The sequence below is a fragment of the Opisthorchis viverrini genome (assembly GCF_000715545.1).
Source record: "Opisthorchis viverrini unplaced genomic scaffold opera_v5_59, whole genome shotgun sequence".
NCBI lineage: Eukaryota > Metazoa > Platyhelminthes > Trematoda > Opisthorchiida > Opisthorchiidae > Opisthorchis > Opisthorchis viverrini.
In genome coordinates, this window is record NW_008751715.1 from 1,851,211 (window position 1) to 1,876,463 (window position 25,253).

A 25,253-nucleotide genomic window follows, 5' to 3' on the forward strand; every position below is an offset into this window, starting at 1 on the left:
ATAAGCTTCCTAACCGGTCTTGATGTCCATTTGAAGTTGCTTGCATAATTTAGGCTCGCGTAGGGGGCAGAAGCGTAATCCTGAAAATATACCGAGAGAGTGCACGTGTTTATAGTCCATTGCTCACATTCGCATCATATAATTATCACGAATTAACAACAATTTGTTTTGCTACTTTTGATTTTTCCTTGTCAATATATTCTGCAGCTGGTAAGAATTCAAGTGTTCGATTATGTCAGTTCCTCCTTTGATCTTCCCAGTTTGCCATTTGGTTCTCAAGACTACCTGGTCTTCTGTCTGCTACGGCTCCATTGAGGGCACTTAGCCCAGAGCCACCTTAGTTGAACTCTTGGGCTACCGCTGGGGCAGACAGAGTACAAGGACAAAACCAGGCGATTCCACCAGGGATATATCTGCTTGTCACCATTAATTCCGGTGTAACACCGACATTATCGCCAGCCTCAATCACAGTAGCACCGTCCGGACATATTAAAATTACGGAACTTCTATAGCCGTTCAGTGAACCAGGTAATGAACCTGCGACTCTAAAGTAAGGTGTAGAATATGGTGATAGACCGTCGCAATGTGGAAACTGAAATAATTGGTGGGAATTTTCCATTTCAGACCCGCTGATTCCACTTTGTAAACTGGAAAAATTACTTGACATCCTGCCAGTTTACAAGTTTGTAATAAGCTATGACATTAAGGTCGTGTACAAACGCGCTTGAGACGTGACGGTATTTCGTCGGTTACAAAGGAATGTGTCACTTACATGCTGTTCAGCCATTCATTAAACTGTGTTATGAGCGCTCATTTTTAGTACCAAAGCACTTTGTAAAATTCCTGAGGTAGGAGATTTTGCCATTCATTGATACACATATGGAGAGCATTCGTTACATTGAGCGTTATGCTGGTTGTGAGGAAAAAGCGCAGAGCTGTTTGTCAAATTAAATGTGCCTTAAAAGTGAGTGTTGTGCATTTGGACAAGACCACCATCATTGTACTAAACAGATCAGAAGAATGAAGAATCCAGTCGTGGATTACTGCTTAAGAAAACATCGAAATATGTATTTGATTTTACCATACTTAAGCAGTAGCGAAGGGGTATTCGAGCCCGGGCAGAGTTTCTTATGATTTGATGGCGTTTAACTTTGTTGAAGGTTGTATATTCAATATGATTTGTAAAACATGCACCACATGCATGACACGACCCATCGTCCTTGATTAGATTGTTGGATCCTCTGCCATGTCGAGAATGATGTGTTGCTTGTCCTGAGTGCGAGCCGCATGATTGGCTTAATGCGTCGTCCGTCTAAAGCACAGAATGGCGCAGGGATCAGACCACTCTCCTTACAGCAATTTATTATGAGACCATACAGCCTACAGTAGGTATATAAGTAACTTTCCTTGTGAAGTAAGCTCGTTAGCTGGAAACCCAACTTAAACCAGGTTAATCACTCGTTTATGATGTTCTTCTTAAAATGATGTACAAGGCCGTCTCATATTGCTTAACCAGACACGTGCCACTATTACTATAATCAAATGGAGACAGACATACTGGGACCAAATCACATCACGCACAAATCTATATGTGGCCGCGGAGCAAGTTAAATTAGCGGAATCCACAGTTCTCTCACTACTAGGATGAGACAGCGTGTGCCCCTCTGAGTCAAGAGTTATGCGTTTCACAATGCCGGGTCTATTTGCGAGCGGAAGACATCACTGTCCTCTTTGGCTAGACAAGCCTTCAAGTTAATTTCATCTTCCTCGCCAGCAAAATTCACGTGGTCCCAAGTTTTCTACGACCGCTACTATAAATCAGTCAAAGACTGCTCCATGTGTTCAAAGCAACTTTAGGTGACCCTTTAGACGTATAGGACTTGGGGAAGCAACAGGTCATATAGTTTGTTTGGTTGGCTGACCTGGACTTATCCTAATAGCTTGCTAAATCAAGTTTTGAAAGTTGCTGCTGCTGATTACCAGCTTCGGTACTGGCAAGCCAACACGACATGAATACACACAACGGTCTCTCTGTCCTCCTCATTTGATTTTACATAAGTCCACAAATTGTGCAGTAATGATAAAATGTTTTTTCATCCAAAGGTGTACTGACCGACCACCTTATCGTATCCATTTGTGGCCGGAACAACAGAATTTTTGAAGGGACTATTAGACCAGAGTTTATGATGGAGGCATACGCACATTTATAAGTGATGTTATATTTGTAGCCTTTCAAGTTCATTTTATTCTACTCATTCACTTATTTTTATTTTGAAAAATATTTTGGTCACAACCAAAAAATCAATTGATTCAAACCTAATGTCAAGGTTAGCTATTTCCATGAAGGGACACAAGATCTCGTTCCCACTTGATCGTTCATTCATACTACGGAAGTCCATACAGAAAATCTTGCTGTCAAGCGATTGACAGCATGACAGTATCTTGAAGCTGTCAGCCGGAGACAGATCATTAGAGTAGTTCGATAAATGTAGACTGTACTGGAAAGAATTCCCCCGTTTGGAAATCAAAAGAGGTGGATAGAGCAATGTCTGTACAGAAAAAAAATGAACAGTTTTGTAAAGCCACACAAGACCTAATGAAAATAAGCGAAACTGCTATAACGATGAGAGATTGGTTGAAAAGTCCTAGTTGCAATTTTTTGCAACTATCCAAATTGATCAGAAATTTAGCGCGATTTCCTTTAGTTATTGGAGTACGCCAATGTAATCCGACTGGCAATGATACGGAACGAGTGCTCTGCTTTGTTATTGATTTGCGCACGTTTGAATTTTTATGATGAAAAAAACCATCCGCAGTCGGCCAACAACTGAGCACTTATTTTTTTTTATTTTACACAGTAACTTAATTAACTAATTCTAGGATTTAATATGAACCAGATCGCATTCTGTGCCATGATTGTTCTTCGCAAAGAGGTCCAAGATCACAGGACATCTACATAGAACAAGGTGACCTAAAAAACTACACTATGAAAGTCATCATTAGGTGAATTCAATGTTGTTTAATCTGTTGTGTGAATACGCCCGGGAGATGTGGAACTGTTCAAGTGGATCTGCGAGTAGCTTCGTATCAAAGAGTCAAAAGGTGCCCCCTAACTCAACTGTGGGTAGTTTTCTACGTTGGCATACCAGCAGCCGCGATAACGTCGGTCCGCCCTGAGTCTGTCATATCGCAGGAAATTCTGAGAATTTGCCTCCCGTGAACTGATGTTAAAAGTACACCTGTCAGCTTATATGCCTTGCTAACCGTTCCCCTAAGGCCAAAGGAGCTACGCAATTTGGAGAAAATATTGTCGCGCATATGCATTGTCATGTAAGTAATGTAAAGCATCCGCACTCGACCACGTGGTCGGGCCCGTGTATCAAGTGAATATCGGGGCTCATTTGTTCAGTAATCGGGCCTTCACCAGTGGTAAGATTTTCATAATTTTAACTAGGGAAAAAATAACTCAAGAAATATTAGCTTGTAAAATACTTCTAGCTATCTAAGTTGCTCGATCTTCTTTTTGTCAATTTGTCTCCTAATAATCAAGCACATCATGAAACTTCATATGATTAAGGAATATAGAACCAAAGCTCACAGATATCTACTACTACTATCTACTGTTAAATCTGGTCTAGGACTTGGGAAAACAAATCAGAGTTCAATGAAGCTTTTAAACGGGCTTTCAATGGAGAACTTTAGTTTGCAACCTTTAACATCCACTAGAACTGGTTATGTGGAATAAGCTTTTGGTGAACCTTCCCACCGCTAGTGCGTCGTTACAACTTGATTTTAGTCTCACTGTCACTGAACCCCTGCAACTGATGAAGTCATCATTTAGTGGCCCAAGTTTTCACAAAAGCTACGGCTGCATATTTCCTGCACCAGAATGCCTTCAAAAGTAATTCTGAATGTTTCTGAAGGCAGCTATATTGAATTATGTGGAAGTTCTAGACGATGCAAAGCGATAGAATGGGATTGTACGTATTGTACGCATAGTACGGATAACAGGAGACCCAAGGGTGCCGTCAGAATTGATGTTGGGTATACCTTGCCACTGAAATGTACGTTGGTAAGGTCAAGAAACTGGGACCAGAAATTCATATTGCATGTGAACTACATGGCAAACCAAAAAAAATAGAATGAAGAGTCGATACAGCTGTGCTGAACAGACCACTGATATCTGTGTTAATTGGCTTGTCTTGTCAGTTTGGGGGGAAGGGACTGAAAACCAATAACTAGAAATAAATCAACCATATTCACTTCCCAAGTCTGTTATGACTTATTTTTTGGATTCAAAGGTTCGACACATGGCAAGGAGAAATCAAACAATCACTCTCCGGAAGTGGTCCACGCGACAACTGTGTGATTGCAGAGTTCCAATTTATCCACCCACAACCTGATCGCGGTCCTCATAAAGCACGACGAACTGTAAAACACTGTGATCATATACTGAAAGATCAGAACTACGAATCATCCTGAAGCCCACGAGCGATTAGTCGGTGGAATTAACTCGGATCTAACTCATCCATAGTTTTCATCATTTTACAAGATCTATAATCAATGAATCACGTTCCCGCTCCCACAGAGCGAGCATCTCTCAAAGGAAACCCCGGATCGTTGGATGAATTAAACTGGTGTAATCGGCAACATATCAGCCGGCTCGAAAAACTCATCTTTACTTGCCTACCTCAGATTCAAGGGTGGCAATTCAAGGATGCTGGTGAATAAACCATGAGATGCGTGGTTGTAATTGGTCCTGACATTTTAAGGTTGTTGCTCAAAGTGTGTGCACTCAGGAGTCACTCGCATAAGATTTTATTATGTGTGGTCTTTAACGATTTAACGGTCTTGATGTTTTTCGACTGGCATATCACATCTGCGTGCTGAGGGACACAACGATGTGTTATTCACCCAGACCATCTGGATATAGGGTAATAATGTGACACTAAGTCATAGCAACAAATCAGACACCGATAACCCCCCGGTGGTGATTTCACCAATGACGATTTTACGTCTTTGTTTGGATGACTGCATTAACCTAATTTAACGTAAGTTAACTTAATTTATCAGATACCTCCCTCAGGAACTTGGACAAGCAACATCTTACCGACTCAAAATATGAAGTGGGATTTGTCATTGTCTGAAATCATGGGATGCGGTAACGAATTCATCATCGGAAATAACGATTTCAACTTAAAGGGAGGGCGCAACATTGCTACCTAGATCGTCTTGTGGTGTGTTTAGGCATAATGTTCTGTGACGGGGATCCTGAATAGGACCCGTGATGAAATCGAGACACAAGACAATAAAATAGCTCGCTATCCGAGCGCCTGATTCACTGACGGAATAGGGCACAAAGTGCAAAGTGATGGGATAAAAAATACACTCATTTGGTCAGTGCACTCACTCGCGTTAAGATTAACCTTCCGCATCCTAGCATCATTTTCACCTTTGGACCAACAATCATTCATTGACCCAATGGTAAACTGCCGGCCCATAGTACCGCCTTACGTGTGTGAAATGACAAAGATGCGTCATCCTAAACGTGTTCGAGAATACCACGCGTTCTCTCTTTCAAACGAACGGATAAAATGTGTGATAACTGTCATCCTAACCCATCTGGTCGAATCCATCAATCTCGATTTCGGTGAGATACACTGCCTTAGGCTTGTAAGATAGATTGGTCGGATGTCGTGGGCTGTCAGCTGCAGAGGCAGTCGCTATCGCAGTTTACAGGCTTAACATCTGTTCTCGTAAACTATTCATCAAAGCCATCGTTCTGCCTCAACTGTTACATATGACAGGCGTGACCTTAAAGTGAGTGAGTCTCCGGATGGACCACTTATGCGCTGCACCCCAAGTAGTTAGTTCCCATGTTTACACATATACACTGGTCGATACCAAAGCAAAGACGATTCTCACCATCCACTTTACATTTTGCGTTTTAATTAGACAGCGAACAGAAGGCCGAGAACGAGCCCGTTCGCTGTTTTGCTTTCCAATACAGAAATGACCGTCAGTGTAACAACGACTGTTAAAAAACGAGCAAAGTGATCTCTCGAGATTCAAACGTTGGAATAGACTGACTCAACCCTTACCACACTGTCCTGAGTCACCAAATCCATCACTACAGTACCCTGGTTAATACCACAAAATTCTACTCGCGGCCCGTTAAGTAACACCGTTTTTCTACTTGGAGTGTCTGACACTATCCAAGTTTGCTCTTTCCTCACCTAATGGAAGAAATCATGAAAATTTTGTGGTTTACAAACGATTGCTACCACTCTCAGTAGTGACAAACTCTGGGGTATTAAGATATAATCTTCACAGTTAGTATTTCCCGGTAGACACCTGGGTGACCTGTGTACTAATTATTGTCTCTGTGGTCGAGATAGTTCAGCAACCCCGTGGAATCAACATTTATCAACAAGGACAAGCTGAACAGCAGTTACATCAAAGATTGGGAAGAACACCTATAAATGTCGTAGAATTGGCCTAACGAATACACAACCGTACTGGGGCACAATATTCAAGTCGGTCTCGTATGCCTCCAGTTTCATTAGCCATTGGCGAGGTAGCTTAGATGTTGATCGATTCGTTCGGCGAGCTTGGCAATTTTGTTGCAAATCTTTCCTTACCACTTTAGATGAGTTGAGAAGTGCGCGTCGTTTACAGGTATACATGAGTAAATGTACGTTTATCCAAGTTGGAGTGAACTCTGATTATAAACTGTTATTTGTGCAGGCTCCTTAGGAGGAAAAATCACATCAGCTGCGAGTAATGGATCAAAACTTCTTATTCTATTTTATTAGCGCAACTGAAGGGGACATTTTAATCAGAGGACACTGACGGATCTTCATGGTTTCTTCCCATAAGAATTACTTGGTTAATCTAGAGCACGTTTTGGAAAAAGATATCAGAATAGTCCCAGCGACAAATTCGACAACCGGTCCTTCCGGTAACAGACTTGCAAAAACCATTTCCAAAAAAGAATCTGTTGTACTCAGAAAGCTAGAAACAGAAGAACATCCCGTACTTCTATTAGCACAGATAGGACGCATGACAGTGATGTCGCACAAACCGGATTATATTTAAGAAGGCTGAACAAATCGGGACAACACTGGGAAAATACTGGCAGCAAACGAGATGACCAGCCAATATTGACGGAGAGTGAAAGTGGATGATTTCAACGCTCTGTAGGCTATCAAAGACACATAAAAAGTAACTTTATACTCCGACTAATGGTCTTGCTGCAGGGTGCTCCGACAGACAAACTTGCACGCAAACTTTGAAAGAAACAAAAACACCTAGTTGCTAGAACTGGCCACATAATCAGCCTTGCGGAGCAATGCTCAACACACAGAAGATGACGAAATCATGATGTCATTCGACGTTAATGTTCTCCTAACATTGTTCAGCAACCAACATTCGAAAGAATAGAATAGCAAGGACAATGCAAAAAGAAAGTGTAGGAAAAATCCTGGGTGTCTGGAAAATTATCTACTCCCACTTCAATAGACCAGTACACGTTTGTCTTCATAAGACGAAAATGGATAAAAATACGTGTGTGTTGATCAAGTTATAATATTGTTACATAACGTGATAATAATAATAATATAATAATATATATAATATTAGAATGAACCACGGGAATACCGAAGCTAAGCTTGTGTATTACGGAAATTATGCATGGGGAAAAGAGGGTGACTAGCACACGATCCACAAAAGGAGTTCCACGCAATAGCGGAAGCTTCAGCTGCAAGAACACATATTCCATACATTAAGATCAAGAGTGTCACCATTACAGTAAGAAAAAAACTAACATTGTGGCTCGTAGAAGGACAAAGTGTGCGAAACACTACAGTCAACACGTTGAACTGAACGTAATCTGCACACAATCAAGGATGAAGTCACCGGAGCCGAACATAAGGTAAACCGATGGGGCAAAAGAGTCAACCATAGGGGGGAATAGGTGATGACTACAGGGAGGAGCGATCAGTCCAAAGGTCACCAGTCACAACAATGACTGATGATTCAAACCCTACAACATCCCTACTTGAATAAGCGTACATAAGATCACACACACGCACGACGCACACCTCCGCTCCGCTGATATTACCTCGATGGGCGGTGAAGAGCACGACCTGGTGAAGATGGGCCAACTTGTCTAACGAGACACGAGCACCAGTTCCCCCCCCCCCCAGCCCACGCTTCGTCAGACACACATGAGATCTTACGATTAACAAGGCGCAGATTCGCCTGGCAATGGTGTGAACATCCACCACAGACGGACGGATGAGAACTAGCTAGTGGCTGAGCCAGGAAACAATTGGATGATCACTGAACAAATTACAGTCAGTCGTGGTGGCATTAACCATGGATGTGTTTCAAAATGGAAATTTACCATGTTTGTTGTAGTTCGATATTGTGCATTCGTTCACTGTCTTGTTAGTCGGCATATGAGGATATCAAAATTTAGCTGCTTCATTTGCTACACAGGAAGAGCAGACAGGTTCTGAACTATAGTTGGAGGGCATCGGCGAGGTGCGAATAATATGACCAACTGTGACATTCACATGCATCGGACATGTATACCAACGTAGGTCAAGAACAGGGATGTAGAAGATTGACATTTCACTTGTGACCTGGCAATGTGAAAACCAACCATGGATCTCTCGTGACAGCCTAAACTACTTCGGTCCATAACTTTTAAACGAAAGCCATTGTAGCTAACGTGAAGTAATATAGACGGCATCTCAAAGAAGATTCTGATCAATCACAGTTATACCTAGGCTATTAGATGAACTGGAGTTATAGACAGTGCTCCCCTGTCGATGCAGAAGATTCCTGACGGTAATCGGGCTACTGATGATGTTTGGATACGTACGATTTCATCTGTGATTCAGACGTCAAAAACAGTTAACCTTACTCCTTACCGTACAATGCAGGATCATGAGTTTTTCATCTACGTCCTACTGAAGAGTTTCACGTCATCGGAACCATAAATCATTCGGTCTGTTTCTCGATGTAGTTCCGAATCATTTACGCTGCTCGTGGATTTGGCTCGAACTCAGATATGAACGTGGCCAGGGACTGTGTTTGTACAGTGTCTGTCTTTGGGATTTTAATGGATACAAACCAAGAAAGATTCCTTTTTGTGTATTCATTTTGGATCTGATGTGTCGGACACTTCATTAGCTTATAGACAGCCGACGATCGATACGGTACATCTGTGGTTGCAAACCCATAACGACGGACAGGTGTACTATTGGCCAGTAATAAAGTTGTCATCGCTACCTAGTTATAGTGAGCAAGCTCCTCCCCAACCCAAGGATATTATTCTCATGACGTTCAGCAACAATTTACGCTCTTCAGAAAAAAAACATATATACCTACACCACATAAACTCATACTGAGTATGTGCTTCACAGTCTACCCAGGTGATTATCGGTTAAAAATGACCATAGTAACTTAACCCATTCAGTCTAGTTTCCATAATTATGTGCCCCATGATTAGGAGTGGCGCATGCAATACCAACCTACAAGGCACAGTGATAAACTAGACAGGATCCAGTGTTTCACGTAATCCAATGAGACATCATGGTTCCAACAGAGCTAACCAGTACTGTCACCATTAGATGCCACCTCAACCGATGGAAACAACTCTAACTTGCAATTGTCATCAACATTACAGTTTTAATTCAACATATCTAGAGAACTGGTCTTATGTTTTTTCCCGAATTGTCTATCCACAAGTCTATTTGTTGTTTGAACATCCGCTACTTTACGTATAGCACACTGGTTTTGAGGGTAGAACTTGACAATGCTGGAGCCGATACTACTTTCCCAAGACTGTTTATCCTAAACAGAAACCAATGTCTGACGTAGACCCAAATACATTAAATGTCTGTGCTTAACCTTTTGGCGTTGTCCGTCGGCAATGTGCTTCCTCCTTGGATGGCACTTTTGGACGAATAATTCATACCTTTCACACGCCAGGTTAACATTGGCCCCATCGAATGACTTATAACGTCTATCCAATCAGACAAATTCCATTTGTACCAGACGGCTACATTTGTCGCATCTCTGTAGGCTCCACTTACTCATGTAACGAATGACCTCGGTGTCTGGTTGGGTATGCGTAGGCCGGTGTTCAGCTGGTCAAATTAGATTAGTTCCTCATACTTGGTCATTCATCATTCTTCGTTGGTCTGAAACGAAACCACAAAGACACAGTGTCATTGGACTTTGGTGACGTGCGCGCACCACCCATGTTCTGAATGGGAGACGACCTCTGTCTGAGGCGCTGTGGATGGGGCAAATAGCTGGAGCTACATTTGTCGCATCTCTGTAGGCTCCACTTACTCATGTAACGAATGACCTCGGTGTCTGGTTGGGTATGCGTAGGCCGGTGTTCAGCTGGTCAAATTAGATTAGTTCCTCATACTTGGTCATTCATCATTCTTCGTTGGTCTGAAACGAAACCACAAAGACACAGTGTCATTGGACTTTGGTGACGTGCGCGCACCACCCATGTTCTGAATGGGAGACGACCTCTGTCTGAGGCGCTGTGGATGGGGCAAATAGCTGGACAGTGGTGCCAAATGACATTCACAGGACGAACGAATTCTCATGCTAGAAGACATGTGAATGACCTTGGTGTTGGCCATACGTTGCAAGAGGGTAACCAAAAGAAATTGACGCCAATGGGGCCACAAAACCAACACCACCAAGGGAGGTGAATGTGTTTGGATGAACTGCAGTTTTAGTAGTGTTGTAGTTTAGTTGTAGTTTTAGTCAATGTCTTTATGGAGAAATTCCACTGAAAGCCCAGTAGTCGGCAACAAAATGCATTTGTACTACGCGCAGGTTACACTATATACAAGGATTACAACAATTGGCATTGCTACGCCAGATAACCACATAACTGACTGTTGACAGATACTGGTATATGTACAACCAAAGTGACGCAGAACTGAAGAGATACCACACAGTGCAGCGGTATTTTCTACTAACCCAATAACTTCAACATTTAGATACAATATAAAATGAATAAGCTTACCATGGAATAGATGCTCAAAATCTTACAACTTCGGTTAGTCTCCTAACGGAAATAAAAAACTGTTCAGTCTGAGACTAGTCCTGGGTAATATTTCGAGAAATAATCGATTGAGACAGACATAGAAGAAGCATGTAGGACTGTTCCTTCAATCCAGTCCACATGCAGTCCACATGCTATGACTATACTGTCTAACTCCCAGACCAGTTCCACTGCAGTTCCTGTAATTTCCATTCCTGTCTGTGTACTTCCAATTGCGGACCGTATTACTTCACATGCAGTTCGGTTTAATGGACAAAGCCGGAGTTTTCACGCAGTTTTTATCAGGTGTTCTTGTAGTATAGTCATGTATTTCGGATCGTTACCTGTCCCCAAAAATTTTGGAACACAGAGCCACCCGTAAAGCAGTGAATCAAGAGAACGGTACCAGCGTTCTTTTTGCGCAGGATCGATTCAATTTCACCTAGAAGCTGATTAAAATCTTTTCATTTATTTTAGACCAAATAAGATGACTCAATCTACCTGCTCAAACCACGAAACAAATTCTTCCAGTCCCGAAGCGAAGCTACGATTTCATCATTTCACTAAGCTAGAATAATTCAGATATGCACTTTTTGGAGAAGCATATTAATAATATCAAACGCGCAGCGAATGCGAAGTCCTTTAGTACACGATTAGACTCAAATACACAAAAGCACATATTATATGGATTTAAGGAACCTTATTTATCCGCCATGCATCCTCACTCGAGATACGATACTATAGAGGATTCTAGCTGTTCTGATTACCCATTAAAATTTATCATCAAATCAACACAATTCCCGATCATTCCACGATCGGATGGAGGCATCTGATGATGACTCAAAAAAATGCAGTCCAAAGGGGAGGCACTTGGGTTTTGTCATATCATCCAACTTTGCGCGAAGCGAACCAATAGCGAGCAACTGATGGTTGTTTTTGGCTGCTCCGGAAGCACAATCATTAATATGAGATAATTCTTCCTGTCCAAGATTGGTGTGGTCGCCGGATCGTTATTGAAGTGCCACTTTATCGTGACTATGAAATATTGCGGAACGCTCGTCCGCTTTCTAAGTGAACTATGGGTTTAACTTGACGTCCTAAACGTCCTAAAAGCAATTCGACTTTAACGACCTATCCAGCAGTCAGCGTTGCCGATCAACCATGCTTTTATCTACAACCAAGTCCACCAGAACTCCGGGTGGTACAATATTGTTTCGTGTTAACATGAGAAAGCGTTGACATGACTTTCTCTCTGGATTACCCAGTCACTATTTCTATCTTTTGTCTGCAACCATGGTGACATTTATGGGGTGAAACATCAAAGTATTAGCCACCAGCCGCGTTCAAGCGTCTCGCAAAAACAAGGAAAGTGTTTTAGATCACCCTTTGACATAGGGCCGAAAAATTCCTCTTCAGTGAAGTAAAAGAATAGAGACACTTATAGGGCACAGTGAATCCATTTGCCCCACTTACCGAACCAATCGATTAGGTGGAAATCGTAAGATGTTACCATTTTGACGTTATCTTATCACCTGGAATGACAGGATAGGATGAAAGAACCTCACTTTGTAGAATCAAAGTTTCCGCGAGACCCAAACTGTTCAGTGTACAAACTCTGACAAGAAACCACGTTAGACAAAGTAGTGATAGACAATAATTTATTTATTTACTTAGAGAGAGAATTCATGCTGCTAATCATAATAGGCTATTCATGCGGCGAATTTTCTGTCTTTCTGTCATTCTCTGGTTCGGAAAAGTTTGGTGGATAAACGGTTGAACAAGTTTCGCTGATGAAACATGAGTCGGAATCACTCAAGTACAATTTGTCGTTACAACCGGGGTACGTATTCGATTTGACAACAAGTTGCTGTTTTTCCCCAACAAAACTTCACCGCCAGAAGGGACAAATACCTATTCTATCATGACGTGTAGAAATAACACAGTTTTCAGTAGCTACAACTATTATGCGAGTCGAATTTCCAGTAGAATGCACCGAGAATTTGCGAAATACACTCATTTGCATAAAAAATCCGTTTCGACGGGAGACCTACCTAGAACCTTGCTGAAACTCTCGCTTATGATGGCGAATCTCCCGTCAAAACCAAAACGGGGTAAGCAAACGAATGCATTTCGCTAATTTCGTGCAATTTGGGTTCAGACTGCACCAGCCCGTCTAATGTTGCAGTCAGTACCACATTCGAGCTACCGTAATACGTTACGTCTTAGTGTAACACTACTCATAAGGTTGGTGAAGATTCGTCGACAGGCCATGATAGGTTTCGCCGTTCTTGGCGCCAATCAGGTGGGCGAGGTCCCCGGGCTTCCATCGCCCTTATTTTCAAATTGAACCCGAACTGCAAGACGGTCGACAAATACACTCATTCGCCTATCAACTGGGTTTTGACCGGAGACTCAACTGAATCTCTCGTTCAAGATATTCTGAGATTTCACAAGCATCGTGCCAAGTGGAACATGCCTTTGTACAGCGCATTCGGTTGAACACCATAAACAAGAGATTCAGTTGAATCTTCCATGAAAACCAAGTTGATAGCCACATTAGTTCATTTGTTGACTTTCGTGCAATTTGGATTCAAGCAGAACATAACGTTGACAGAAAATCGGGCGTTACACCTAACTGACGAACCACAGGAAGAGCAAAACCGATCGTGGACTATCAGAGCTCTCAGCAACCTTGTGATTGGTTCCCATTATGAGGATATGGCAAACTAGCTGCTCTCAGTGGCATAGATGGAAAACGGTGTTATCCGGTAACTTCTGATATACTCTTCCGTGTTTGTGATGATTCGAGGTAATACTGTCCTTTAGGGAGAAATCCTCGCAAGAGAAACTGGTTTACTCCAATCCTAATTTTGTCCCACTCTGGATTTCCTCCAGAGATTATACCCACAAAAAGGAATGTTCGACCAGATATTAACCTACGCAACTAGAGGTTATTATGGACTGATGCGGTTATCCGAAATGGTCTATCTCGGTCTAATAATCGATTGCATAACTAGAATACAACCAGAGAATCTGTCACTTATTGTCCTATGCTACGATGTATGAGGATATGCTGGATCAGCTGCCAATAGTTTTTGCATTCCACCCGTACAATATTTCCTCTCCAGAAGCAATGGATGAAAGTAATTTCCGTGATCGTGTGTTTCATTCCGCTTGGCTTACTTTACACCTCGGTTTGGTTTTCGTTATGTTTGATCGGATGGTCCGATAATGTATCTGATGCCATTATTCAAACTCTAGGTTGACAGTGTCTTCGCTAATATCCTTCCCTTATTGAGTGTTTTATATGCGCCAGTGTCCCACATAAAAAACCAGAAGTACACTTTACAAGAAAAGATATCCACGGTGAGACCCAACGAAAACGCCTATTCCCTTTGATAACGCAGGTAGAAAACAATGATTGCGGTACGTCGGCATTTGCTTCATTATCGTCAGCCGCAATATCAAAGGTTCGTAATTTTCCACATAAATTCACTTACAGTAGTGACAGAAAACAAATACCAGTCCATTCGGTAGATACGTGGCAAATCGTGCGTAAAGTTCGTGCCCATGACAGTGACAGACAAGCGCCCTCAGTACCACGCATTCGTTAAGTAAGAATTCGTTAATCCGTTTTCTGTCCAGCGGCATATTCTCATTCAAGCGGGGGATTTTTTACTTCCAAGATGCCGTAGTGTTTTATTCTTACTTTAGCCAAACGAAACAGCTGATACAAATAATGCGCAAAAGCTCTGCTATGCATTCAGGACTACAAAAAAGACGGTAGAAATTGTAGCTGTCACGCTTGGAATCAGTATGCCCTGTAACGGTCCACCGATATGACCAATAGCTTCCTGATTCTAATTTCGAATGAACACCTGTCAAACGAAATGTATAAGTGAGAAAAATGAGTCGTCCTTCCTTAGGAACTCTTCTCAAGCGCTTGACATCGAGGAACCTCATCAACCACAAATTTCGCCCCTTAGTTGACATCCAACGACTAGCATAGTAACTGAGCACCACCTATGTTACAGTGGCCATTTCGCAGAAACTAGTGCTTCGTTGTACATTGCCGATGCAAAGCAATTAGTTCCTAGTGAGGATGATCCAGGAATGGCTGAGGACAGTTGACATCTTGGTCCCATTCAGCGTCATTTGATTCCGTAGTCGTTTATGGGTATGGGCATCGCTTATCTGCCGGGATTCTTCGGTGTAGTATTTGGTAAAAACCATCGAGATAAAAATGAGCAGTGTGTTGAGCTTCACTGGTTTTGGTCAAATTATTGAGATCAGCGGGAAGAAGGACTGTTGCACCAATTCGGTTGAACTGGTTTCAAGACATCCCTTTGTACACCGTACGGCCGGTTGCACACTAACCACATAGTGACGAGATTCCATCAAAGGAAGAAATGAAAAGTTGCACATCCTTTGTTTTTTTCCAAGCAACCCTAACTCTTTTCCAGTTCATGTTGTTATATTCAAAAGAACTCACTCAAATGAACTAGCTCGAGCGATAATGTACAGGAAGACAGTCATCTGCGTTTTTGGCAAACTTGCTTTCTAGTGAACAATAGAACTCACTGAGGCAGGGGTGATTCTCTAAGGAAGACTGAGGGGCAGTCATCAGATGTACCTAGGAAATATGCTCTAGCAACAAAGAACTATCACAACCACTTAATTGTTGTCACTGAATTCATGAAATATGCTAACGACAATGGACTATACTACGCGTGCGCCATACAAGATGAGAACTGGTGCTCGGCAACGGTTCACACCGTGGCACAGTATCCTCAACCGCATGATAGAATCAACGTTCTCGGTGTGCTTCCTAGGTTAGCACAGATCAGCTCACAATGCGCACCGCGCAGGAAGCTCATTTTACTTAATTCTCCTAGTTTAATTGACTAGAACTGCATGTAATTCATGCGATTCACAGGAGGTCCCATGGTCTGGCCACGCAAAAACTCAGCTAACCTAAACCTGTGGACTTTCCTGTGCATACTACGGTCCCAAGAGCCTAGAAGTCAGGTCAACCGCACCTACCGCATACTTTGGGTCAGTTCTAACCCGGGGTTGCCGCGAAGTTTTCGTTCGGAAATAGACGAACCAGCCCTTTTAAAGGAATGAGAACAGTACTTCTCTCTGTCGAACACCGTGGATCTTCCAGACCACGTAAAACAAGAATAGCCGCTAGCAAGTTACACGTTTTGTTAAACGTCTCAAAGTAGGCTGCAGTCTCCAACGCGACAAAGATCACCTCTTAGGCAGCACATGACGTATGTTTCTGTTCGAACATTGCTCTAGTTTAGCTTTCGCATTTCATAAGGCGAGCTGTTTTGATCAATGTATTCCGCGTAGGACGGGAACAATAACTAAAAGCTAGTCTGGAAGTAGTATGGTCGACCATCTGCGCTACAACCTGTGAAAGTTGTACGCAGCAATCCAGGGAATGTTGGATGAACTAGAAAATACTAACGCTTCGCAGGCGCACTTATAAGCGTTCAATCATGCTGTGACCAAACATATTTATTGGTCGTTGGCTTGTTCGGTGAGCTGGGCAATTTGGTTGCAAACGTTCCATCACCAATTGAGGTGACATCACCAGTGCGTTATTGGTGAGCGTAGTTGTGGGTAGTGGTTGGTTACCGCTACGCACATTTTCCTCTATGAAACATATTGCTTGAGCCTTTATTGAACCCTGAATTACCTCAATGGGAGATTGTTAGCAAAGCGACAAGAATATGAGGCAGAACTCGCTAGTTTTGTCAAGTACTTTCACAAATATACTAATAAGGCGTACTAGAGCCAATAAAGTCCGAATGTTCGTTTGGTAATCTACGTATACCGCTGATGTGATCACAAATTTGCTGGCATTGGCTGGACCCACTAGGAAAAAAATTGAGGCAAATACATACATGTATGCCGCAACAACCTGGATTCCGGCAAAATCTTGAATCCATAAGAAACGCAATATTATTATACAGAGAAAACAATTATACAATGAAAAACGAGTGAGCGGGCTGTTTGCCCGGGGAGTGTGATCGCGTACTTACACGCACGAAGGTGAACAGCTGAACGCATAATGTGTAAAAAGGACGATAAAGAATCTGGTATGAAAGCGAATAAGGCGCCAATGTCAGCGATGACTATTCTTTTAGGCTGCGGTCCCAAAGGCGTCTCACGATAAACAGAGTCACAGAACGCGGAATCGATCATTAATTCGGTCAAATCTAAACCTGATTAATGGCAGGTTTCTTGTAACATCACCATGAATTGCAGTGAAACGAAGCTGGTACGAAACTTGGAAAGCAACACGTAAAACAAAGTGGCGACGGGTTGGTTTTCAAAACATGATTGGGAACCGCAGGAATAATCGTGAAGCAAAATCGGAAACAACATGCATACCTTAACAACGTCGATTGATCAGTAAGTGGACGGAATTTGGCCTACTCACAAGGGTAGTATGTACAGATGAAGATTATTGGTTGGTTAGGGTAACAGACACAAGCAGAAATATTACAAAAAGGAGAGGTAACGGCAGTGGAAGGCGGGGGAGCTGAATGAACCACCCAAAGTATAAGGATATTCACATGACTAGCAAATCGGCGATCACGCTTGGCTCGAAGGGCGACCAGTGAAAACAGCTTGGAATCGGGCTACAGCAAATATGGATTTGGCTGTGTAACGTATGCCATAGAAGGTGTTACACGGTTACAGGGATATAGAAGGTGCAGACAAAGTGATAAGCGGTCTATCCGGAATCCCCCTGACCATCGGTCGTGTCTGTCGTGCCATTTGTACCAGAGGCAGAGTGATTCAACGAAGCTGCAAAACGAGAGAATTCACTATCAGCTGTTGCTCGCTGGGTGTCAAACAGGTTCTGCGGAAACTTGAGAACGCCACCAGATACATCAACCCCTTGTTCTGGAAAGAGAGCTAGCCCATGCATCGGTACAAAATGGGTAGAAGACGGAAACGGAAGAAACATTGCTGATGGATGCAAGCTAGGGTCGTGTACCGGGATCTGATTCAAATCGAACTGTGCCGAATCTGTCGTATTGGTAAGGTAATACATTCCGCTGGAACCCAGGCTACCTGTGTGGCAGTCGCTGTTGGTTCCAGGAACAGTAGAGAATGTTATGTTGGTGCCAGTAGTCAACAAATCAAGTCTAGGAGGGAATTGTGATTGAGAGAGCCCCCATAGGTTGCCATGGCCACGAATACCGTTCTGATGTGGGACACAGTAGGTTTCGCCAGAACCCTTTGTCTTGTCGCAATCCGGCCCCAGAGGTTTGGCGCTTGGGGGACCGGTTAGCGGTGGCTGACCTGGGCTCGGTTGAACACTGCCAGTACCGCTAAATAGGGAAGCGCTGGCATATTCTGGCATGGATCCATCTAGTAAAGAGAGAAAAGATTGATGGTAAGCACTGTGAGATCTGGATATGATCCAGTGAACTATCAGTAGCATAAAGATGGAATACTCTCACTGCTGAAACTCAAAGGATTAGGTCTCACGCAAAGACACCGATGAATCTAGACTGACTCTTTCAGAAAATCAGGATCGTGGTGGCCCTCATTCTTTCACTCAACTAATTCAAGAGCAAGTTAACTGATATAGCGAAACGGTGCACCGTAAAATACCGCACGTTGTTAAAACACACTAACTGAAGACATGCACGCCAGACTGAGTGGGCATCGGACAAACAGGACCCAACAGATGACCTTGAACACCACACTCGTGTCTCCTTTACATATGAGGAATGTTATTGTGGTCACAAGAACAACGGTCGTGTCTGGTGGGTTGTGTTTTGCCACACAACGATTTATCTGTCTGGTGTTCTCTGATTATCTGTGTTGAGCGGATCAAATTTCGGTGTCGTCAGTATGGTCCTCCACAATTAGATGGGAAATATAACATACCGGACGCCACAACTCACTCCGGTGCAAAACACAACCATTTAACTGTGGAATCCTTTTAGAAGACAGATGCCGTGCAACCCACAGAAAGTAGAGAAACCGCAGGATCTAAGGCCCAAATGAGGAAAACCTTCGGTGGATACCAAGTGTCCCATTCCGTTAGAGAAGTTGACGCTTAGGCAAAATGCCATCCAATTTTCAGTGCTCGATGGAATATTTCGCTTCCAACGGAGTGAGTGCACTAGATAAAAGATAGTTCTCTAACAGACACACCGCCGTTCCTCGAGCTTAATCTTCAGTTTTGATGAACATCCTGTGTTGTGCAGCGAGCCTACGGTTATCAAATCCGCAGTCAGCAATGCGTATTCAACTTAAACACGAATTCTGTGGCATGGAGCATTTTTTCCGATGCTGCACTTTGTGGAAAGGAAACAACGTGACTTGGAGCATCCAAGAGACGCAAAATTTACCGCGAGCACACGGCCGTTGAGGAGCAAGTTTTGGCGGACGTCAAGCATTTGCACTTTCCTTGGTCAAAGTTTACATCAATAATCTAGACAGCGGAGTTGTCTGGGTCAAAGTTTTCCTGATCATGTGATCCTCTGACTCGCGGATGTCGGGTTCTAGTATTCTGTTATGGAATCGCTTGGCACCGTCATTATAACGCCCATTAAGTGGTGTTTTCACCCACCCCATCCGGACTGAGTAGTGCACTCGCAGTCGGCTCGGTGCTCACCAAGCTTTAGGTAGTCATCAGTTGATTTAGTTGGTTGACTTAGATTCGGGTGACCGCTGACAGTTTGGTTTCATCATGCCAAGGGATAATACTCCCTGAAATTCGGAGACTCCAAATGAAGCTGACCAGGTAGTGCGCTGTCCACAGTTCCCGATAATCTTATGACTAGTATGTCCTATCAAGAAAAAGGTGTGTAAGTATAAAGCTTAGGCACCAGCAACCAATGCAGTTTAATCGTCTCTGATAGTTCCACAGAGAGAGAACTTGGCCTCGTTCTGGTTTTTATGCTGCCGCAGTCTCCACACGCAAAAGTACGTTTGGGAGGTTAGAAGATCACTTCATCAAACCACATCCGTCATCAGATATTGTCTGAATAGACATCTATCACTAAAATCGCAGCTTTCAAACCGGAAAACACAAGTGGGGTTAAACCGAGAACAGTTGACTTCTGGTCAATTTAGACTACCACACAAGTTGCCGTAAATGTAACGCCGATTAAACCAGTTATCACTTGTATTCCACCGCGCGACTTTGGAATTACCTTCAATCCACAGAGGGCTGAGTCACGTACAAGCATTCTGGCGCCTGAACGATGACAGGTAACTGCCTGATTTCGGGACTCACATGGTCTATGAACACGTGCGTCTCAGAGAGATGAGTCAGTAAATTAACTAGGCCATTTTGTCAGTCCCATCCCTAAAACCTGTTTAAGCTTATACTAATGGATATATGATCACGCTCCCGAATGAGGTTTGGAATCGAAGTGGGTAGCTGGTAAATTGTGAAAAGGTCCCTTTTACTGCCGCGGTTTTGTAGCTATGGTGGTCTAAAAACTGAACTGGCTGATTTTTCATGATGGTTGGTACGCTGTCGAGGAGATAGGATTAAAGAGAAGGATGTCAGTCAACTACAGTTTCCTGGGGAACCCAGGAGGTGCTTGTGGGAGGCCAAATGCGTCCAAATCTCAGAGGCCGCGGATCAAATTAGCTGATCTCTTGCACAATTTGGCCCTTGGTGTCGACAGTCATGTTCCTGACCTTGCATCGTACAGAAACAGCTTCCTTCAGCTTGCTTCCTCAGCCCATTGACCAGTGAATTTTCTTCTATTTCGGAACGCAAAATTTTCTATTCACATGTTTCGCTACTTATACGGCTACCATAAGGGCTCTAATTCACTTCCCGGAAAGGTTGTCAAATCAAATTTTATTCTTTGAGCACAGGATGATGTCCATAAGGCTTGTATCCCCTCTCGACCATATTGGGTGAATGTTTCTCAGTTGTTCCTTGAACTTCGTACCCGTGTACCGGCTGAGAAGAGTTGGTTCGTCTGGCCTCTCCTCATTCGTATGGATTCAAATCCATATTGATCATATTCAATATGACATCCACACTGATATTCCACTACTGATTGTGTCATTCAAAACCCAAAAATACCTAAGAAATCAGGTATCATGAACAGAGTTCATCAAAATAAGAAGGTAATTATATCGCAAGTAGAACCACTATCATACCGGTCTACGGTTCACGAATGATGATGATGATGCCAAAACTGAATTATATGAGCATAATCACGGATGACTACCGAGGATACTTCGGATGCCAATCCATGACTACCCACACTTCATAATTTTATAGTACCACCAACAGTTACACACTATGGGTCAGGAGACAAATAGGACCTGGCTCTTCCCTATAGCGATTGTTCATACAGCATATCTATTCCCGTGGAAACGTAGAATAAAATGAGACAATGAAAGACTATATATATATTGCAAACGGACAGCACACACGACGCCAAAAAACTCACCTAGTGAGAGCATAAGCCCACTGTCTGGAGCAAATGAGTGTGTTGGGAAAGGAGGGGCATAGGGCGCGACTGAAGGGACATTGGAACCTTGTATCCGATTGCCGGAAGGATTATCGGGAAACGGTTGCCTTTGTATCAAATCTGGTGAAGTGGATGGTGGTGGGAGTGGAGGTAACGGTTGGTCCGGTGGCGGGGGAGGACAGAAAGGCAGCTTCACAGGACCATTATTCACGGCAGAAACATGGGAGTTTGTGACTGCCACCGTAGGTGGATAGGGACATGCTGTGGATACGGAGACAAATGGATAAGGTTCGTGAATACCTCGGCGTGCCATGGTCATTGCGCCACCAATTGAAGAAAAGTTGGAGCCCGGTGTCGACCCGGAGTGCAGCAGCTGCAAGGCTAGAAGGCCCTCTGAAGAAGAATGCACGGAAACAATCTCCAAAGAAGTGGTGGAGCAATGCTTAATCACTTACCGCATGTTAAAGCAGTTCGCACCATACCAAAGGTTATCTGGTAGAAATACCTAGTCTTTCTTTGATAAAAGCCATCCTTGCTGGTCGAAGGATCAGCAAGTCCTAGTTAATACATCCGGTGTGACCAACAGCATTTTCACCATGAATCAACCATCTACGGAACCTAAACTCCCTCAGCTTCTTTGAACTCAGTTCGGAGACAACCGATGACAGTTCGTTAAAAAATGTGAAAACTATTTGGCACGAAAACTAATTGCTTGATGGAACACACTACTCACGGGGTTGCTGGAAACTCATCGATAGCCCAGGACCCGCTTCAGCCTTCTAAAAGCTCATCAACCGGTTTCCGTTGACCTTATGTTTCACTTGAACACCAAATTGCAAGCAAGTGGCGAAGTACACATTCTTCAATTGAACTTACTGCACATATGCCGCCTTAGTTGCTACGGTATCCGAGATATCGCAGTATGTTTTCCTAACAACCTTTGTGTAGCACATTCAGTATACCATAAACAACAGACCCAGCTAGAATTCAGTCGAGTTTTCTGTTCACACCAGCTCAATTCGGAGATGAGTGTATCTCAGCGAGACCAGATTTTGTTCAGCTGTGCTGAGCCAGGGTGTTTAAGTTTGGCTAATCTGATAGTGTTGCTGGCACTCCCTAATGAGCTTGACATGTACACTTTCTGTGTCAAAGTGTGGTTTCATCGCTCACGTATAATGCAGCAAACCATGGACCTGGACCTGGAAGGTAACTACTACTCTACTGTTTCTTGTCAACGTCGCAAACATCTCAAACCATTGTGGACGAAGTCACTCGATGGAGGCCCAATGCAGCCGAAGGGCCATGATCCTTACGCAATCACGTTATTGGGAACATGATGCCCCTGTATCTTAAGGACGAAATGGAATCCATCTAGCCCAAACGGAAAGATGTCATTGGACATTACTCCACTTGTGTAAGGCTACTGAGGCTTATGAATGGACGGGTTGCAGCAACATCGGACTTTTCGCATCCGTAGTTGCCCCTAGATATGCCCTGATAAATGTGAAATGTATCATTCTTTATTCAAACGCCTCTTCAAACTTCGAAGAGTCACACATGTTCTGTTCTAAAACAGCTTAGTTCAAGTAAATGCGTTTTATCACGCTCCGGCCGTAATTTTCATGCCAGTTGTCAAAACCGCTCCGGCTTCAAAATTTAACCAGACCGATCATCCTGGTAATCATGGCGTAAAAATACTGAACTGTCGACGATTGGAGCAAGTTTCTTCCAGTTGGAACCCCAAATAAACATCCCACTGATGCACATAACTGCGGCGTGAAAGCCGACCTCCTCACTGTTGGGCTTAGTTCGACTACGGTGAGTGACCGATCTGCCAGTATTTGCCTACCAGGGAATTTGGCTTTGCCACACTATCGTCATATTCTTTATGTAACGACAAATTTCAAGACGACCGACCATAGAGCTCAATGGAAAATGAAGCCGTGAGTGATAAGCAGTTTTAAAACCCTGGGAGGAGCCACATAGCAGTTACTTCAAGTAAAATTATGAAAAGAAGCATTTTCACGTTTAAAACCCATTTTGCAAAACTACACTTCCAACCGGATCGAATTGGGAGTGTATATGAAAATGAACATAAATATTTAACTTGTGAGCCATTCGATTGTCACGCAAAATTATAGTTCCGGCCACCCCCCACCCCCACGAATAGGGGTCTTCCGTTAAAATGGACTAATTTTACTGGGTCCCGCGGGTGATAAAACCAATATACTAGATTCGCACATCATATAAAATTTACTGGACAATCTACATGTCTCCTAGGTCCTTTGGGACGGCAAAACAATGTTTTTTTAGTGGGACCGAATGGTGATCAAAGTTCGGTCGGTATGGTGGAATACATCAAGTGTGTCTTCGGCCACAGACTCAAATAAGCGTTACATGGTACTGCTGATAACTAACCAGTACACAGCCACAAGGGAATTTCGAAAGTGGTTTTGCCGATGCTGTGGTAGTGACACATTGTTACTCGTTGCCGATAGCATTAATCGATGCCGACACGATCACGGCGAACGCGCACATCACCACAATCCTGGTGGAACAGGTCTGCTAAATCATGACCACGAATGGTTGAGTGCCGCAGGAATATGACGTGGTCGTAGAGTCTGATGGATTGGAAGGCGAGGATTATGCCACGTTCCTTTACAATAAACATCCTATATGGGGTCTATACAGTAGCCGACGTGTACAACACTTGCACAACTTAAGGCAAGTTCCCAGAGACTTCTCACGAGCTGCTCGATAGGATCTGTTAGGTGTTCGTATACTGACGGTCTATATATGTTACTAACATTCACTGATTTAATTGAGAATGCCGACCATCCAAATTCATTGAAAACACAGGGATGTATTAGTCCACTAAACGAGCATGTTTGAAGACACGTGCTGCCTAAGTAGAGTTAGAATTCAACGAAATTTATAGTGGTCTCCAAAATCTCAACGGACGCTGAGATCTTGAAAGAATTCGTTGTGAAGGAACTAGCGAAAAGGCTCGCAGTATTGCACTTTATGCATTCATTCAGCACGTGAACAACACTGAGAAAACCGGCAGCATCTTCACATTTTACCTCTTCATACTTATCAAATGAACCAGAATCATCAGGAGCATCGATAGGTTTGCTCAAGACCAAGTCGTTTAGCTGGTAGCACATGCATTGGTAGTGCCACGGTGTACATGTAACAGGAATTTCCGCGTGAGCTCTCTAGGCTAATATCGGGAAAAAGGTAGACTTACCGATAGATTCATCAGTTTTCTGCGACTGAAGCTAAATGGATGCAAGCTGGATCTCTTCACTCGATTAACCCTTTATCTTCCGACGGTAAGCATCTAGGGATCGCGTGGCATGTGCAACATTTTTCCTAATCTTATACTACCTGTGATCGTGTCCGGCAAAAAAATCTCAAACCACATTTTACAGCACTAATTAGGTTAAGACGTGCACACAACCCTACCATTATACAGGAGCAAGGAGTTGTCTGTTTTTATTAAGGCCTGACAAAACTAAAAAATGGACGTTTTGAATGACCTAATTATGTCGCAAACGTTGTAGTAAAAAGTGTTTGCAGAGAGCTGTGGGATCACCGATGTTGAACAGGGCCGTTCAAACAATAAGCAACTGATACATCCCAAAATGTGCTACCAGTCCAGATGAAGTTGTTCGAAAACAAATCAA

At 43.2% G+C, this 25,253-nt stretch overlaps 2 protein-coding genes across 2 annotated transcripts in view; one reads left to right on the plus strand and one right to left on the minus strand.

Annotated features, from left to right (window-relative positions):
* The window catches only part of T265_03896 (hypothetical protein), a gene marked incomplete at both ends in the record, with an annotated part of 47,058 nt that extends 25,955 nt beyond the window's left edge, over window positions 1–21,103 (plus strand). The window contains one exon of the mRNA XM_009168488.1: window positions 20,957–21,103. Within this exon, the coding sequence (XP_009166752.1) occupies window positions 20,957–21,103 (147 nt within the window). The remainder of the gene's footprint in view (window positions 1–20,956) is intronic.
* Window positions 17,835–25,253, minus strand: part of T265_13359 (hypothetical protein) — a gene marked incomplete at both ends in the record, with an annotated part of 97,144 nt that continues 89,725 nt past the window's right edge. The window contains 2 exons of the mRNA XM_009168499.1: window positions 17,835–18,478; window positions 21,544–21,957. Of these exons, the coding sequence (XP_009166763.1) occupies window positions 17,835–18,478; window positions 21,544–21,957 (1,058 nt within the window). The remainder of the gene's footprint in view (window positions 18,479–21,543; window positions 21,958–25,253) is intronic.